This window comes from Cynara cardunculus (assembly GCF_001531365.2).
Source record: "Cynara cardunculus var. scolymus isolate 2C chromosome LG 8, CcrdV1, whole genome shotgun sequence".
In the NCBI taxonomy this organism is placed as follows: domain Eukaryota; kingdom Viridiplantae; phylum Streptophyta; class Magnoliopsida; order Asterales; family Asteraceae; genus Cynara; species Cynara cardunculus.
In genome coordinates this window covers 18,816,300-18,832,675 of record NC_037535.1, presented here as the reverse complement: position 1 = coordinate 18,832,675, position 16,376 = coordinate 18,816,300, and the positions used below count along the sequence as shown (strand labels likewise).

At 36.1% G+C, this 16,376-nt stretch overlaps 2 protein-coding genes across 2 annotated transcripts; both read left to right on the top strand.

Moving 5' to 3' along the window:
* The first annotated feature begins 505 nt into the window (after positions 1–505).
* On the top strand, positions 506–5,797 carry LOC112516739 (beta-xylosidase/alpha-L-arabinofuranosidase 2-like). The gene is made up of 7 exons (XM_025123950.1): positions 506–919; positions 2,608–2,895; positions 3,082–3,251; positions 3,517–3,614; positions 3,998–4,348; positions 4,548–4,958; positions 5,080–5,797. Exons 1-7 carry the CDS (start codon positions 506–508, stop codon positions 5,649–5,651), a joined length of 2,304 nt encoding a protein of 767 aa, XP_024979718.1. The 3' UTR covers positions 5,652–5,797.
* Positions 5,798–6,916: 1,119 nt separating this feature from the next.
* On the top strand, positions 6,917–16,080 carry LOC112517363. Its single transcript, XM_025124765.1, has 9 exons — positions 6,917–7,034; positions 7,944–8,160; positions 8,967–9,124; positions 9,202–9,347; positions 9,575–9,637; positions 9,854–9,946; positions 12,746–12,907; positions 14,105–14,196; positions 15,610–16,080. Exons 1-9 carry the CDS (start codon positions 6,920–6,922, stop codon positions 15,938–15,940), a joined length of 1,377 nt encoding a protein of 458 aa, XP_024980533.1. The 5' UTR covers positions 6,917–6,919; the 3' UTR covers positions 15,941–16,080.
* Positions 16,081–16,376: the final 296 nt, after the last annotated feature.

Below are 16,376 nucleotides of genomic sequence, written 5' to 3'. Positions count from 1 at the left end.
ATTTGCTTTTTTCTTATAAATAATCTGCGATGATGCTTAAAGAATTACAGCATACATAGAAAAACTAATTTTAAACATGTTATTGTCTGAAAAATCGTTTATTCTTATAAAATACGATACTACATTGAAATTGTTACCAAAAAGATTACCAATTTATAATGAACCGAATACGATGATACGGACACTCCGTTGTTTGATTTTTCTATTCACTAAAAAAGTGATCGAAATACTCCAAGGAGAAAAATTGTAAGTTATCGAATACCCGGGGACTGTTTTTGTAATTCCCACCAAATAAATCTTTCACGGGCCTTGTGTCAGTTTCTTGAAAAAATGGCATCCAACTTGATTCCCTCCCATCTCTCACACACACCAAAAACACACACACACATACAATTGAACCATCACGGGTTGCTACAAAACAACATGTGCTTCAAACTTCAATCCCTATAAAAAAACCCAGACCCACAATTCCCACCTTCATCACTTTCCATTTTCACCACCAAAAATGGCATCAAAAAACAGACTAACCTCTGTTTTCGCCATTCTTGCAATCTTCATGCTATGGAGATCCAAAGTTCTGGCCCAAAACAGCCCCGTTTTCGCCTGCGACATCGACAAGAATCCGGCCCTCAAGAACTTCACGTTCTGCGACTCGTCGTTGGACGTCAAAACGAGGGTCGATGATCTGGTGAAACGGCTGACATTGCAGGAAAAGATTGCGAATTTGGTGGATAACGCTGGGAGTGTCGACCGGCTCGGGATACCAAAGTACGAGTGGTGGTCAGAGGCTTTGCACGGGGTTTCTTACGTTGGTCCAGGTACCCATTTCTCCAGTGTGGTCCCTGGAGCCACCAGCTTCCCTCAAGTCATTCTTACCGCAGCCTCGTTCAACGAAACCTTGTTTAAAACCATCGGAAAGGTACATCCACTAAACTTCAACCATGATAACAATCGCCAATCGGCATTCTGATTTAAATCGAATTGACGCGAAATGAAGACCGGAAATTGCTTATTGTCATGGTCGTCGTTTTCTACGACGTCGAGACGTATACATGCACATACAGTCCAACTATTTTGCCGTCGATAATTGCATGTCGTAATATTTCACTCGAAAGCAGGGTCAGATGGGTATACCAGTATTCTTATTTAAAATCTATAATTAAAAGATGGGTTTTCTTGTAACCATCAAAATTAATAAGACTTGTGATTATAGGTTGATGGTGAGGGACCAATACGTCTTATTTTAAGTTTATAATTAAAAGTGTCTTGTAGCTCCTTTATTAAGTAAGCTGGTGGAGCCAGCCAGCCAGCCAGCCAGCCACCCATTTTCACTTTTCTTCTGAGGATTATTTGTTTTTGGGAATATTTTATTTTTATTCAATTAAAAAATTGCAAAAAGAATATTTTATTTTTATAATATTGAATCTGTCTTTTTCAAAACTAATGTAGGTAGATAACAAGAGGATAAAATGATCTGGCCTGCTAAATAACCTTTGTATCTGTTATATAAAAATGTTATAATAAGCTGTTATATAAAATTGAATAATCTAAACATATTCAAAAAGTAAATTCTGTTAGCAGTTTTATCTGATATGTTACAGAACACTTTTTAAAAAGTGTCAGTATTAAATATTAGGCTGATAGAACTTGTAAAGTCGTCTGGTTTCTTTCTAACAACTTGCATTGTGATGGATTTGGAATTAGAAAGCTAGAAATTTTAGATGAAACCTAACATTAGAAGTTTCTAACCAAACAAATCTTGGAGTGGTATAAAGAGAGTAATCTAGAAATAGATCATTTATGATTCTATAGCATTATCCAGATAAGCTGGTCTAACCAACAACAACGGTAGGTGTAAAATTAATCTAAATTTATCAAAAGGGTTGTTGGTCAAGCAATACCCGGGTTAACGATAGATCCTCTGCAGCTCTTAGAAGTCAATGGTTCAAATTTTCACCAAATGTGAGGAGTGTATGTGAGTGTTTTGCTATATATGAATATAGAAGGATACTCGGACAATGCAGCGAGATACATCTCGATTTTTATGTTTCGTTTTATTCTTTGTTTTTGTTGATGTTATAATACAGTTTTATATGGTTTTGGGAAAAACGATAGTATTTTTATTTTTGAATAAAATATAAATTTAAAGATTTAATAAAAATTTGAAAAAGAAAATATATAAGTTATCGCTTTTTTTTGTAATTTTTTTAATTATAATTTAATTTAGGTTCAATAACGAAGTAATTTATTTTTGGTTTAATAATATAATGCTTTATAAAAATAAAATAAAAATATTATGTTAAAACTCAATGATTATTATAATTATATTTTAGATCTTTTATATGTAAAATGAGAAGTTTATTATGTATTTGATTATGTTTATCTAGAGTTGGTTAATCAAATTCAAACATGAAGCTTTAATAAGTTGTATTTACGCTCAATTTACTTGTGACCTTGAATTTTTAAATAATATGCATCAATAAGCAGTACTTTATGTATAAAAAATAATTTTTAAGAATTTTTGTCAAATGTTTTATAATATAGTGTAGATATAGATTATATACTTCAAAAAATTAATCGAAATTTGGTTAATTTTGATGGGTATAGGTGGTTTCTACCGAAGCCAGAGCAATGTACAATGTTGGTTTGGCAGGACTAACTTTTTGGTCACCGAATATAAACATTTTCCGGGATCCGAGATGGGGAAGAGGTCAAGAGACCCCGGGTGAAGACCCGACTTTAACAAGTAAATATGGAGCGGCTTACGTACAAGGCTTACAAGATAGCGACGATGGTGACAAAGATCGGCTCAAAGTCGGGGCTTGTTGTAAGCATTACACGGCCTATGATGTCGATAACTGGAAAGGCATCGATCGATACCATTTTAATGCCGTGGTACGTATATATTCACATGAAAATATGACTTACAAATTATACCGTTACTGCATTGATAAAAGTATTTAGACATGGATTCATACATTTTACGTTGCTCATCAGCTCCCACTTCGAGTGGATATACTGAGTTTGTTTGGTTTATATTGATAAAAGTATTTGAGGGGTTAATTTTTGTTCTTTCTATAGGTTACGAAGCAAGATATGGATGATACGTATCAACCACCGTTCAAGAGCTGTGTTGTGGATGGTAATGTTGCAAGTGTTATGTGTTCTTACAATCAAGTAAACGGCAAGCCAACGTGTGGTGATCCGGATCTCCTAACCGGAGTTATCAGGGGTGAATGGAAGTTAAACGGGTAAAACCGAAAACATTTCCAACTTGTATTGATTACTTGCACCATAATCATCAGAACGGGTTATCAAGGAGAATAACCTTGTGACAGATTTGAGATAATCTTGTGTGAGGAATATCCATTGTTTTAATAGGCAGAGAGGTTCTTAAATCTGTCTGAAGGTCATGCATTTAAAAAAACATGTCAGAAAGTATTTCTCCTAAATAAACCTCCCTTGAGAACAAACTTGTCTAGTCTTTGTGACATATAAGACTGTCGGTTTATGCAGGTACATAAGTTCTGATTGTGATTCGCTAGATGTGATGTTCAATTCCCAGCATTGGGCTAAAACACCTGAAGAAATCGCAGCAGATGCATTGATAGCAGGTATTAAATTACTCTCCAAAAGAGCCATTAAGGATAGAAATAGGGTCGCAACATGTATTGGAGTACAATGTCCAAGTCTTGTTGATGTAGGACTCTAACATATGTTATGTAAAGATTAGGGGACTTGGTTGTTGTTTACTAGTTGCTTGTTACCTCTTACCGGATAAGAGGCGCTTACCCGGTTAGAGATAATGTTGTTTACTAAGCTTTCTTACCGGTCCATGATGCTTACCGAGATGCCAACCTGATAAGCTAAGGGAAGGACTTTTACTCGGTCAGCACTTGCATGGACCGGACCTCCTACCCAACCTCCACTCTTACTTGCTTAGCACTTACATAATTTATGTCAGTAAACAACCCCTAAACGTCTGGAAATTTTGCAGGGTTGGATCTCAACTGTGGGAATTTCCTAGGTAAATACACAGAAGGTGCCATCAAAGCTGGGCTAGTGAAAGAATCTGAGGTTGATAGGGCTGTTTCTAACAACTTCGCGACGCTTATGAGACTAGGGTTTTTCGATGGTCATCCAAGCAAGCAAATCTACGGGAAATTAGGTCCAAAAGACGTGTGCACACCAGCTAACCAGGAGCTAGCACGTGAAGCGGCTAGACAAGGAATTGTGCTACTTAAGAACAGTGTTGGGTCCTTACCTCTTTCTCCAACCGCCATCAAGTCTCTAGCCGTGATCGGGCCCAATGCCAACGTCACGAAGACCATGATTGGAAACTATGAAGGTATTTAGAGTACATTACAGAATAAAAATCTCTTATCTCAAATCCCATATCCCCTTCTTGTCCGTGTCTTCACGTAATTGGTGGGACTGGGAGGGAACATGGGATCCGGAGACCAGAGATTTTTATTCTACATTAGGTCACTAGTGTGTGTATGTGTTTTTTCCCGCTAGAATCCTAATGTTTCTGAGCGTAAATACAGGTACCCCGTGCAAATATACAACTCCACTTCAAGGATTAACGGCCTCGGTACCAACAGTATACCAGGCAGGCTGTGATAATGTAGGGTGTGGTACTGCACAAATAGAGGCCGCTAAGAAAGTAGCAGCTGCCGCTGATGCAGTTGTTCTAGTAATGGGTACGGATCAATCTATAGAGGCCGAGAGTCGAGATAGGATTGATATCACTCTTCCCGGGCAACAAAACAATTTGATTTCGGAAGTCGCGAATGTATCTAAAGGCCCGGTGATTCTTGTTATCATGTCTGGAGGGGGAATGGATATTCAGTTTGCTAAAGATAACCCGAAAATCACCAGCATTTTATGGGTCGGGTTCCCTGGTGAAGCGGGTGGTGCTGCGCTAGCAGATATCGTTTTCGGGCAGTATAATCCATGTAAGGTTTTTTAATTGTATCGCATTGCACAATACCTTTAAAAAACTAATCTCTTTGAGATAGAGAATGCATGCATCTAACGTGTTAACATATATATATTTTTTTTGTGGTGTGGTTGTAGGTGGAAGACTACCCATGTCATGGTACCCCCAATCTTACACAACAAAGGTGAACATGACCAACATGAACATGAGACCAGACCCAGCCACAGGCTACCCGGGTCGAACGTACCGGTTCTACAAAGGAGACACGATTTACACATTTGGTGACGGACTAAGCTTTTCCGAGTTCGCTCACCACCTAGTTTCAGCACCAAAACTCGTGTCGGTGCCACTAGAGGAAGGACATGTTTGCCGATCATCTAAGTGCAAGTCAATCGATGCAGTTGAGCAAACTTGCAAGAATTTAGCATTTGACGTTCATTTGAGGGTGACGAATAATGGGAAGATGGGTGGAAGTCACACCGTGTTCTTGTTTTCGTCACCTCCATCGGTCCATAACGCACCCCAGAAGCAGTTACTGGGGTTCCAGAAGGTGAATTTGGCATCAAGGCAACAGGGTGTGGTTAAGTTCAGTGTAGATTTGTGCAAGGATTTGAGTTTGGTTGATGAACTTGGGACCAGAAAAGTGGCATTGGGGCAACATATTCTTCATGTGGGAAACTTGAAACACTCCTTAAATGTGAGGATATGATGTGTGTGTGTGTGTGTTTGTAGTTTCCCACAAGAAAATACTTTTAATTTTTTTGAGGGTGGTCAAGAAGAAAATTGAAGTCATCGCAAGATGCAATTTATTTAATGATATCATTGGAAATCATAAAAAAAATCTCATTTCGTTTTATCTGTTTACTATCCATATTTTGAGACATAAGAACTCTTTGTGGATTTGGTGTGAAGCTCAGTTGGCAAAGGTGGGGCAACTTTGCCCAAGTACAAGACAATTAGTCCCAAGTTCGATCCCCTTGCTAGCCCTGAGTGGCCCAAAAACTTGCTTCCTCGCATTAGTGTTCTTGGAAACGGGTTCCATGTAGGACTGGTTGGGATTGACAGTAATCAACTTTTGTCCAAATAAGAACGCGCTGTCGAGCATTACTATTTTTCTACTACGAGTCAGCCTCCAAAAGGCCTAACTTCATTTGCAATTAACCACACTACAAGAAAATCGACTTTATAGTATGCCAAACATACCCAAATAATTATGCGTCTTATGCAAAAGTCTTGCAATATTCTAATAGGACACTTTTGGCTGTCCTAGAAAGTTATGTATGATACTCTTGAAATAGAGTGTCATATTAGTCTTTTTATTTGACTTATTTGAAAAATGTCTTATAATAACAAATGTACTATATATCTGAATGGAATTAAAGTATTTACTTCCACCGATTGATGTCGTTCTCATTGGCGCCACATATATCTGAATGGAATTAAAGTAGAAAGACAATATTATCCCTAAATCAACGGAACAATAATTAGTGGATAACAAAAATAAAACCATAACAATTATACTTATAATTATTCCGTTAACCCAATCTAAAATTTTCAATAACCACCGGGGATAAAATTTGTAACTTAGGGACCGTTTACTAAACACTTACCCGGTAACTGTTTACCGGGTAATTTTTCTTATCGGGATAACATGACAAGAGTCAAAAATCTTATCCGGTAAGAGCAACGGTAAAGATGAAAAGTATTATTTGGTAAGTGAGAGTGACGACTCTTGCTCGGGTAAGTGTTTACCGAGTAAATTATTGCATACGATAATATTTTGATGTACTACAATTTTATTTAATAAAATACAATAAATGTTTACTTTTTATTTATTTATTTTTTATTTTTTATTTTTTATTTTTTAATTTTTACGAGGTTCGGTTAGGTGTAGGAGGGAAGAAGGTATGACAAAGCCTAATTGGTAGATTATGGAAAGGGAGCCCGGGTCCTGATTTTTCACTTCGCAAAAACTCCATGGTAGGTGACGCGGCGACCTCCCTCCGACTTCAGGCCGCTCTTCTCCTCCTCCTCCTCGTCGCCTTAGCAAATTCCGCCTTCTTCGTTGTATCCGGGGAGTTGCCTTCTCTGAGTAAGCTCTCTCTTAACTCTCACCTTCGAACTAGTAGTATTTTTATTTTTACTCTTTTGTACTTATTGTACGTAGGCATGTTCTTTGGTTCTTAATAATTAGGAATCAGAGTGAAACCCAAGAAATTTCGGGTCTTATGGAGGTTATTAACTTATTACTGTTCAACTAAAGTGTGTTTCTCTCGATTTCTGACGTTGTATTTGAAGCAAGGGTTCCTAATTTGTTTGATTTAACATAGTGTTTTGTTACTTTTAGCTAATTTATGTTTCGAATTAGTGAACAAAGGTGATAGTTCATAGTGTTGGATAAAAGAAGACGGCCATAAATGAGACAAACATCAAGTTCACACATGGTAATATGGTATGATGTCCAATTGACTACTTGACAACCCTTTCGGGTAGTTAAAATCTTATGATAGCACCAAATGCTAGCAGAAAAGTAAATTAAATGTCTTCTGGATAATTCTTGGGAGAAGGTGAAAGATGACATAAAAATGAAGGTTGAGGAGACCTACCAAAGGTTATTGACCCAGAAGTATCTGGGTCACAGGTAGAGCTCAACCTCCTTGGAGGTTTTTGGTTCAAATCTCACCAAAGGTGAGGAGTGAGTGCTAGTTTTGCAGCATATAGATATTATATACTAAAAAAAGAGGTTCCTGAAGAGTTGGATCAATATATCTTCTTTCATCCTCTGAAAATGATAATAACCTTTCTAGCAAATGGGTTTAAAGGCAGATGTTGGGTAATGGACGTATATTAAGGATTTGACCGGTGTACGTCTTTGTAATGTGCTTTTCTTTTTCGCGGTATTGGACTTGAGAAATTATAAATTTTGCCATTCGATAAATGAATAAAGCTCCTAGGAACTCTTCCAATAATTTCCCCTGTTATCTATTTCTTTAATTTGCAGCTGTTGCAGAGTTTGCTTCATTGCAGCTATCCCCAAGCTTGGTAGTGGAAGGGTCTCCTGGTTCAAAACCTGGGTCTCAAGTTATTTGTGAAAGAGTGGAAATCAATGGCTTGTCGAGGCTTAGAAATCTCACAAGTTTCTTCTCTTCTGTGAAGGTGAAGGTTCTAAACATGAATTCTACAGGTCGTCCTCCAAACATTACCGTTTGTTTTCATAGGTGAGTTGTGATGCATTAAATGACCATTATGACTAGATTGAGGTCATGGGAACTTTTATGGAATCAATAGTGAGTATCTGGACCTCTATAGTTGTTGATCCTCTTATCTTTGCTACCTTCATGCATAGTAAGATAAGGTTGTATATGGTAACAAATCTATGAGATGTAAAACTTCATTATGTCATTGTGCATTATATATTTTTTATATCAAACTAATTTATGTTGTTTATGTTCTAAGTTTTTCATAACTGGCTTTTAAAGGTGTATCATGTTGAATTCATCATTTGATTGGTTGAGAATCCAATGCTATTCCTCATATTAAGTAGTCTCTCAATTAACCAGTCATTTTCACTTTGATCCTCAAAAGTTGTTATTACTGTTGAAGATTCAATTATTTGCTTGAATGGAAAAGTTAAAATATTTAGATGATCTAAGAAGGGGAAAATAGGATAAGTTAGTTTGATTTTTGTTTACACAACTGATTATCTTAGTATATCAAATTATCGAGATAAAAGTTCCAAAACAAACACTCAAAGTGGAAGATGTCTAACAAAGCTAAAACTTAGATAGTTTTTAATAAATAAATACTTTATTCTTATTAACTTCTCCCTCTCTTACGTCTACTAATTAGTTTTGGCAATGTGATACATTGCTGCCAGAAGTATGAACCTATAGCCTACTCCTGTGAGTCTGCTGCTAACTATCTTTTGCGTTTTAATCTGCTTTGGCCTTTTCTCCTGTAAGATATGTCTCTTCTTGTGGATTCCAAAAACGCCCTAATGGTTGTGTATATGTATATTATGCAGAAATGCATCTCTTGGGGTGGGGATGTGCCCTGAAGGTCAGTGGGAGAAACTTACCAAAGGGTCATGGGTTAGATCCATGTCTCCATTTGACCACAAGCTCTTGGACATACGGATAACGGGCTCTTCTGTTGGAACCGTTGAGGTCTTACTGAGTGAAGGTCAACTGTTTGATTCATTGAAGTCAAGTAAACCATCTGCATATTATTATACCGACACTAAACTCATTTTCGTGCAGAATTTTATTTGTACCGCCTCATATTTTTGGTGCTGGGAATAACACTGATGACATTTGCATCCTCGTTGAGCAACTCTTTAGTAATCTACTATGGTGGTGCAATGACATTAGGCATTCTGCTTGTCGTGTTAGTGGTCCTCTTTCAGGTTAAGCACATAACTTCGTTAGCCCCAATTTACGATATATTTACATGAAAATTATGCTGATATATTAGTATTACAATTGTATGTTTCTTGTATTCCAAGCGACTTCTGAATTGGTTAATTTTGATGTCGAAGTTCCATAAACTTTATACTCTGTTGTTTGGTTAAATAAATTCTACAAGTATAACTTTATTATCATATATTCACCATGTTTGTTACTTTTAATGCAGGGTATGAGGATCCTCCCAAGTGGTCGAAAGAGTTCACTTGCATTAGTTCTATACGGATCCATTGTGAGTTCCCCATTTATCTTTTGCTTAGTTAGTGTTTCAAATAATATCTTTTTTATATAATATTTATATACGGAAAATACTCACGCACACTCCTCGCCTTGACCTCCTGTGAGGCTGGGCTCTACGGGTAACCCAGCTACTGCTGGGCCAATGACCCTTTGGTAAAATATATCTTACGCTGTAATTTAAGTTCATGTCAACATCTTACTTCTTCAGGTTGGAGTTGTATCCTTTCTGACTAGCTACATACCTACATTATTGCGCTCATTACTTCTGGAGATGGGAATCGAGGAAGACTTGTACAATCCTGTATGTAAGTTCAATATAAGAAATGTTGTGTTTTATCTCAGATTTCTTTCACATATATAAGCGGTGGAGTTTGCCTGCATCTGAATGAACTGGCGGGCATAGACATCTTAATCTATCTGATGTAAGGCGGTTTGTTTAAAATAAGCCACTTAATGGTTAAGATGCAAGGCCGAATTGTAAAGGGAGAATACCCTCTCTTAATCATTAGATGTGCTTATGTGGTTGTCATTTATGTAAAACCCCAAATTTCAAATTCCCCGATACATCACAAGGTTCCCTAAGAGTTCCCACTGTCGGTCTGTCGCACAGAGGGCCTCCGCCATGGTGTTAGGGCCGTCATAACACCACATGAACTCAGCCAATCGACCTGGAACGCATTCTAAACTACACAAGAATTATTAATTCGAAGATTTGAGCCGAGGTTTACCTTTGATTGCAGCTTGAAACTAAATGTTGGTGATTTTAATGTCATCAAAGCATTTTCTTGTAATTGTGATTTTCAAGGGATCGACTAGGTAAAAAGACCTAGGAGGTGCAGAGTACACATTCACAAATGTTGCCTCTATCACCTTAGATTGTCATAAGGTGGGGGTCAAGGGGGCTGCACCTCCTTGCAGGGTCCTAGGGGCAGCACACCGAAGCCTCTGCAGATTTTAGAAGGGAAGTACTTGTGAAATTTGAGTTTCTAAACATCCCGAGTGAAACTCGGAAGGCTAGAAACTTAGGGGCCTTTCACCAAACGTTTACCGGGTGTCACTTACCTTACCGGGTGATCATGGAAAGGACGGAGAATATTACCCGGTAAGAGGCATTGCAAGGATCTAGAACCTTACCCGGCAAGTGAGGGAAAAGACTCCTAGCCAATAAGCGGTTACCAGGTAAAAGACGCTTACCAACAATCTATTTTGATGGCTGAGAATGTTGCCTAGTAAGGTACATTAGGGTAGTAACTCTTTCGATAAGCACTTACCGGTAAGTGTTTGGTAAACAACCCCTTAGTATTTTTGGAGACTAAGGGGCTGCTTACCAAACACTTACCCGGGTAATCGCTTACCATGTCACATTACCTTACCGGATGAATATGGCAAGACCAAGAATATTACCCAGTAAGAGCGAAATCAAGGACCGCAAGTCTTACCCGGTGAGTGAGAGTGACGACTTTTAACACGAATTTGCGCTTACCGGGTAAATTGTTGCATACGATGCCATTTTGGTGGACTGAAAATGTTACCCGGTAAGTGATGGTGATGAATTTTGCCGGTAAGCGCTTACCAGGTAAGCGTTTGGTAAGGGGCCGTTTGCTGAATACTTATCTTGGTAAACGCTTACTGGTTCAATTACCTTACTAGGTGAACATAATAAGCACCGATAATCTTACACATTAAGAGGGAAGACAATGATCGAGAGTCTTACCTGGTTGTTAAGGGTGATGACTCTTACCCGGTAAGCGCTTACCGGGTTATAAACGCTTACCATCAATCAATTTTGATGGCCGGAATGTTACGCATTAAGGTAAATGATGGTGAGTCTTGCTGGTAAGGGCTTACCTTTAAACGTTTGGTCAACGGCCCCTAAGTATGGAGTAAGAAGCTTCTGAGCCTGCATCAGAACCTTCTGATCGTGAAAGACTGACTCAGGCTTATAAGCCTGCCTCTTATCTGTTTCAACCTTATCCACAAGTAGTTGTAACTATTTTGCAGTTATTTACTAACTGCCTAACGACCATTAGCAGTCGATCTCTCATATAAATATATATAATGGTTTGTATAGGGTGAAATATACTTTTTTTTTCTATCTTAAATGCTAGCGTGAATTCTTGGATTATCCGAATACTGGTTCTGGGAAATCTAAGACAGTAAAAGGTCGAAATTTGTAACCATGATACCCAGATTCTCAACTCTAAAAACAAGGTCTGCTTCTTACTCTGTTCCCAACTGCCTTTCTTTCGATTTCTATAGATATTCTTAGGGTTTTTGGTCTATGGGTAGCAATGATTTGATGGCATTAGTATATGCAGTTTTTGTACTATTTTTGGTTGTGCATTATTGTGACCAAAATCATGATTTGGGTTTTCGAAATCTTAGAAGTTTTCAATGTCTTGATTTTGCTACATTGGCAAAACAGGTCCCAGAACTTCCTGTTTGCCACTTTACACCCCAATCACAAATATTATTTTATTATTATTTTCTTTTATTTTCAATAGTTATTACAATTTATCGTATTATTTAATCAAAATTTCACTGTATCTACATGCAAAATATTGGGCCACCTGAAGAGAACATGACACCTTGAAGAGTATACTAGAAATGCAAATGTTGAGGTTGTGGACATACAGTGATTAATAGCCAAAGATAGTGACAGTGTTCTTGAAATTGGTGATGTAGCACTGGTCTGAGGAGAAAGGCCACACAACTGGAAATGTTTGGTCAATTTTAACGTGCGTCTGGTGCAACGGCTAGAAAGACAGACTTGTACCAAAAGGAGGCCTTAAAGAAGATTTATATGGGTGGAAAGTTGTGTGAAGAGAGATTCAAACAGTGGACTATACCAGAAAGGGTTGGCCTTTAGAGACGAATGCTTGGAATTATGCTATTCTTGTGGTTGACCCCAAGAGGTTCACCTCATTTCATAATTTTTTGTTGGGTTTCAAATTTTAGGTTACCTAATTAGTTTGGAGGAAAGCAGTTTTACAATGTCGATTGCATTATGAGTTTTACTTTTTGTGTAGTGATTGTGATAAGCAGAAATATAAATATATCTTTTAGAGGGTGTTTGCTGATGTATCACCATTTGCTGCAGGTAGCAGTATTCCTACTAGCTTGTGTTGTTCTAACTGGGGCGTGGTTGGGCTTCTGGGCTGTTCGTAAGCTTGTCCTGACAGAAGATGGATCAATCGATACAGGCGTGGCTCAATTTGTTGCTTGGTCTTTTCGGATTGTGGCCGCTAGTATGATTCTTCAGGTGCCCCCTTCACATTTTGTTTTATAATTAGAAAGTAATTTTATATTTACAACTGTGAGAAGGGAATTCTGCAAGCTACAGAAGTAGCAAAATTCAAAATCAACCTGGCTAATTGTCCAAAAAGGCACATATGTATTTTCCATTTTGTACTTTTGCATATGTTATTCAGCAAAATAGATAAAGACATTACTGAACTTTCATGCTTTTTTCACTCTTGTATGTCCAAAAAATCCAAGGGGTCATTGACCTAGCGGCATCCGGAATACCAATAGACCCCAACCTCTTTGTAGGTCAAGGGTTCGATCTTTACCAAAGATGTGGACTGTGTGAATTTTGCCGTATAGTATTATATACTTCAATATATATCTATATAGGGGAGGGATCAAATGCAAACCAAGTCATTTGTATAAACCGTCAATTTCATTGTTTAATTTAATGGAATTGTTTAATATGATGAAATTGTTTCATATAACTTTTTTCTTGATGAAACTGTTTCATATATTTCTGTTTCTATGCAAAAATGAAATTGTTTCATGTATTTCTCATTTTGATGAAATTTGTTTTCTAAAATTAATACAATGAACAGGATAATTCCCATAATTAACGCCCTCCACAATAAAATGATTAATCAACCCTCATAATTAAAAAAAGTGAAAAAGAAAAAGATTATGATAAGTTGGATGAGGTTTGTACGGTTTGTATAAATGGCTTAGTTTGCATTTGATCCCTCCTCTATATATATATATATGTGTGTGTATATATATGCTCCAAACTGCTCTATGGGTGGCTTGCACCCGGAGTCCCTTGGGATACCTGGCTTCCTGGCCACACTTTACCTTGTATATATATATATATGAAAAATATATTGCATGCTAGATTCTCACAAGGATATTAATTACATTGTTTTTCATCCGATTCCCATCGATGAATAAAAGGGTCAATGGGGGCTTCAGAAGATTTACAATTTTACATCCTCCCCTTCACATTATCCTCCTTATCTAGTCATCCCGAAATGACAATTTATGTTTTGATAATTGGAAGTTGAAATTGGATGCGAATGATGTAAATGGTTATGGCTGTGAGAGTATATGTGATTCTTTATTGTTTACATTTGAGGCATGCAAGTGAAAACATGATAGCGATGACTCTATCTATTTTGCATAGATTGTTGATATGTTTCATTCCTTTCTGTTCCAGAGTTCGGTGGATCCTTTATTGGCAGTTGATGCATTGGTCTGTGGCGTGCTCATTCCATCTGCATTGAAGGGATTCATCATTTATGTACACCAGTAAGTCTGCTTCACAAACATATCTATACTATATTATAAAGCATTTGACAAAAACTCTTAAAAACCATTTTTTATGCATGAAGTACTGTTTATTGATGCATATTACTTATAATTCAAGATTACAAGTAATTTTGCATAAGTACAACTTATTAAAGCTTCATTTTTAAATTCGTGTAACTAACTGCAGATAAACATAATCAAATACAAGATAAACATCCATTTTAAATATAGAAAACTAAAATATAATTAAGATAATTATTTAGTTCTAACAGAATGTTTAATTATTATCTTTATACAAAATTATATTATTAAATCAAATATATTTTTTTATTAAATCTATTAAATTATAATAAAACAATTGAATTAAAGAAGTTACACAAAAAAAAAGAACTATTATATAGTTAATTTAATACTAATATTTATTTCAAATTTTGATGTTATCTTCAAATTTATATTTATTCAAAAATAAAAACATTATCATTTTCTCAAAACTACATAAAATTGTATTATACCATTAGAGACACAATAAAAACTAAATATTAAAATCGAGATTTATCTCGCTGCATTGCGCGAGTACACTTCTAGTTATATATATATATATATACTATATTATAAAGCATTTGACAAAAACTCTTAAAAACCATTTTTTATGCACGAAGTACTATTTATTGATGCATATTACTTAAAATTTAAGATTACAAGTAAATTGTGCATAAGTACAACTTATTAAAGCTCCATATTTGAATTCGTGTAACTAACTGCATATAGACATAATCAAATATTGGAAAAACATCTTATTTTAACTATAAAAAATCTAAAATATAATTAAGATAATCATAGAGTTCTAACAGAATATTTAGTTATTATCTTTTTAAAATATTATATTATTAAACCTAAATTAAATTTTAATTACAATTTTAATCAAGAAAATTACACCAAAACACAAGAACTTTTAAAAAGATTAATTTGATCTGATATCGTTATTTTTTTAAAAAAATTTATGATATTTTTAGATTTATATTTTATTCAAAAATAAAAACATTATCGCTTTCTCAAAAGCACATAAAAACGTATTATATCTACATGAAAAAGAATAAAACGAAACACTGAAATCAAGATGTGTCTCGATGCATTGCACGATAACCCTTCTAGTATATATATACAGGAAGGGGCTAATCATTTGAGAACCCACAAAATAGTGAGAACCTTGAGAAGATGTGTTATTTCATATGATTTTTTTTGTTCTTCTATGGGCTTAGGATTTAGGGGTATTGATTAACATATATTTGTTTTACAATGTGAACCCGAATACATATATGGTGGGTCCTCTCCAGTTTTGGCTATTTTTGTAATTATGCACTTATTTGGAATTGTACCTTTGCTTGAGATGTCAATTCATTTCCAAATCTGTAGATTGTCATTTAGAAGGAACAAGAATAAGCATAGAAGATCCTACAAACCAGTTTCTTCACCGGCCGTAGATTCTTATGAACATGAGCACAAATTTCAGCGGTTATCAGACTCGAACACGTTCTACTCAAGCTTCCACGATGCACCAGACAGAAAACACTACTCAAAGGATGAATGGGACGAGTTTACAAAAGAGTCGACCAAGAAAGCATTGGAAAGTCTCGTATGCTCGCCAGATTTCAGCCGATGGGCCGTTGATCATGCTGATAGAATCACTTTACTTCCCAAGAAAGATACTAACCGAAGGCACCAGAGTTGGTTACCGTGGTCTTGATCAACTATCGTTGTAATTATGGAAATGCTAACTGATTAATCGTAACAAAGATAGATATATTTTGTAAGATTGTTATATCCCGGTATCAATGTGACCCGAAACAACTTTTAATTAACCAGTGTAGTTTGTCCGCTTCTAAATCTTTTGATGCTTCGGCTTGATCTCAAGTAGGATTTGTTTTTCGTTTAAGTTTTAGATTGATGAGTTGTTTGATTGTTTTTTCATTATGTTTTGTATGAGTTAAAGTGAAATTGATGTTTGGTTGCGAGTATTTATGATGCATTTAAAATGATTTTATTGGTATATAAAAGGAATTTGTAAAATATTTCAAAAAGGTTGTTGAGTCTAAAAATGTTGTATTCAAGTCCTTGTGCTTAAAGTGTTTTACATCGCTTTATAGTGTAGGTTTACAGACTTTGTAGGATAGTTTGTTTTC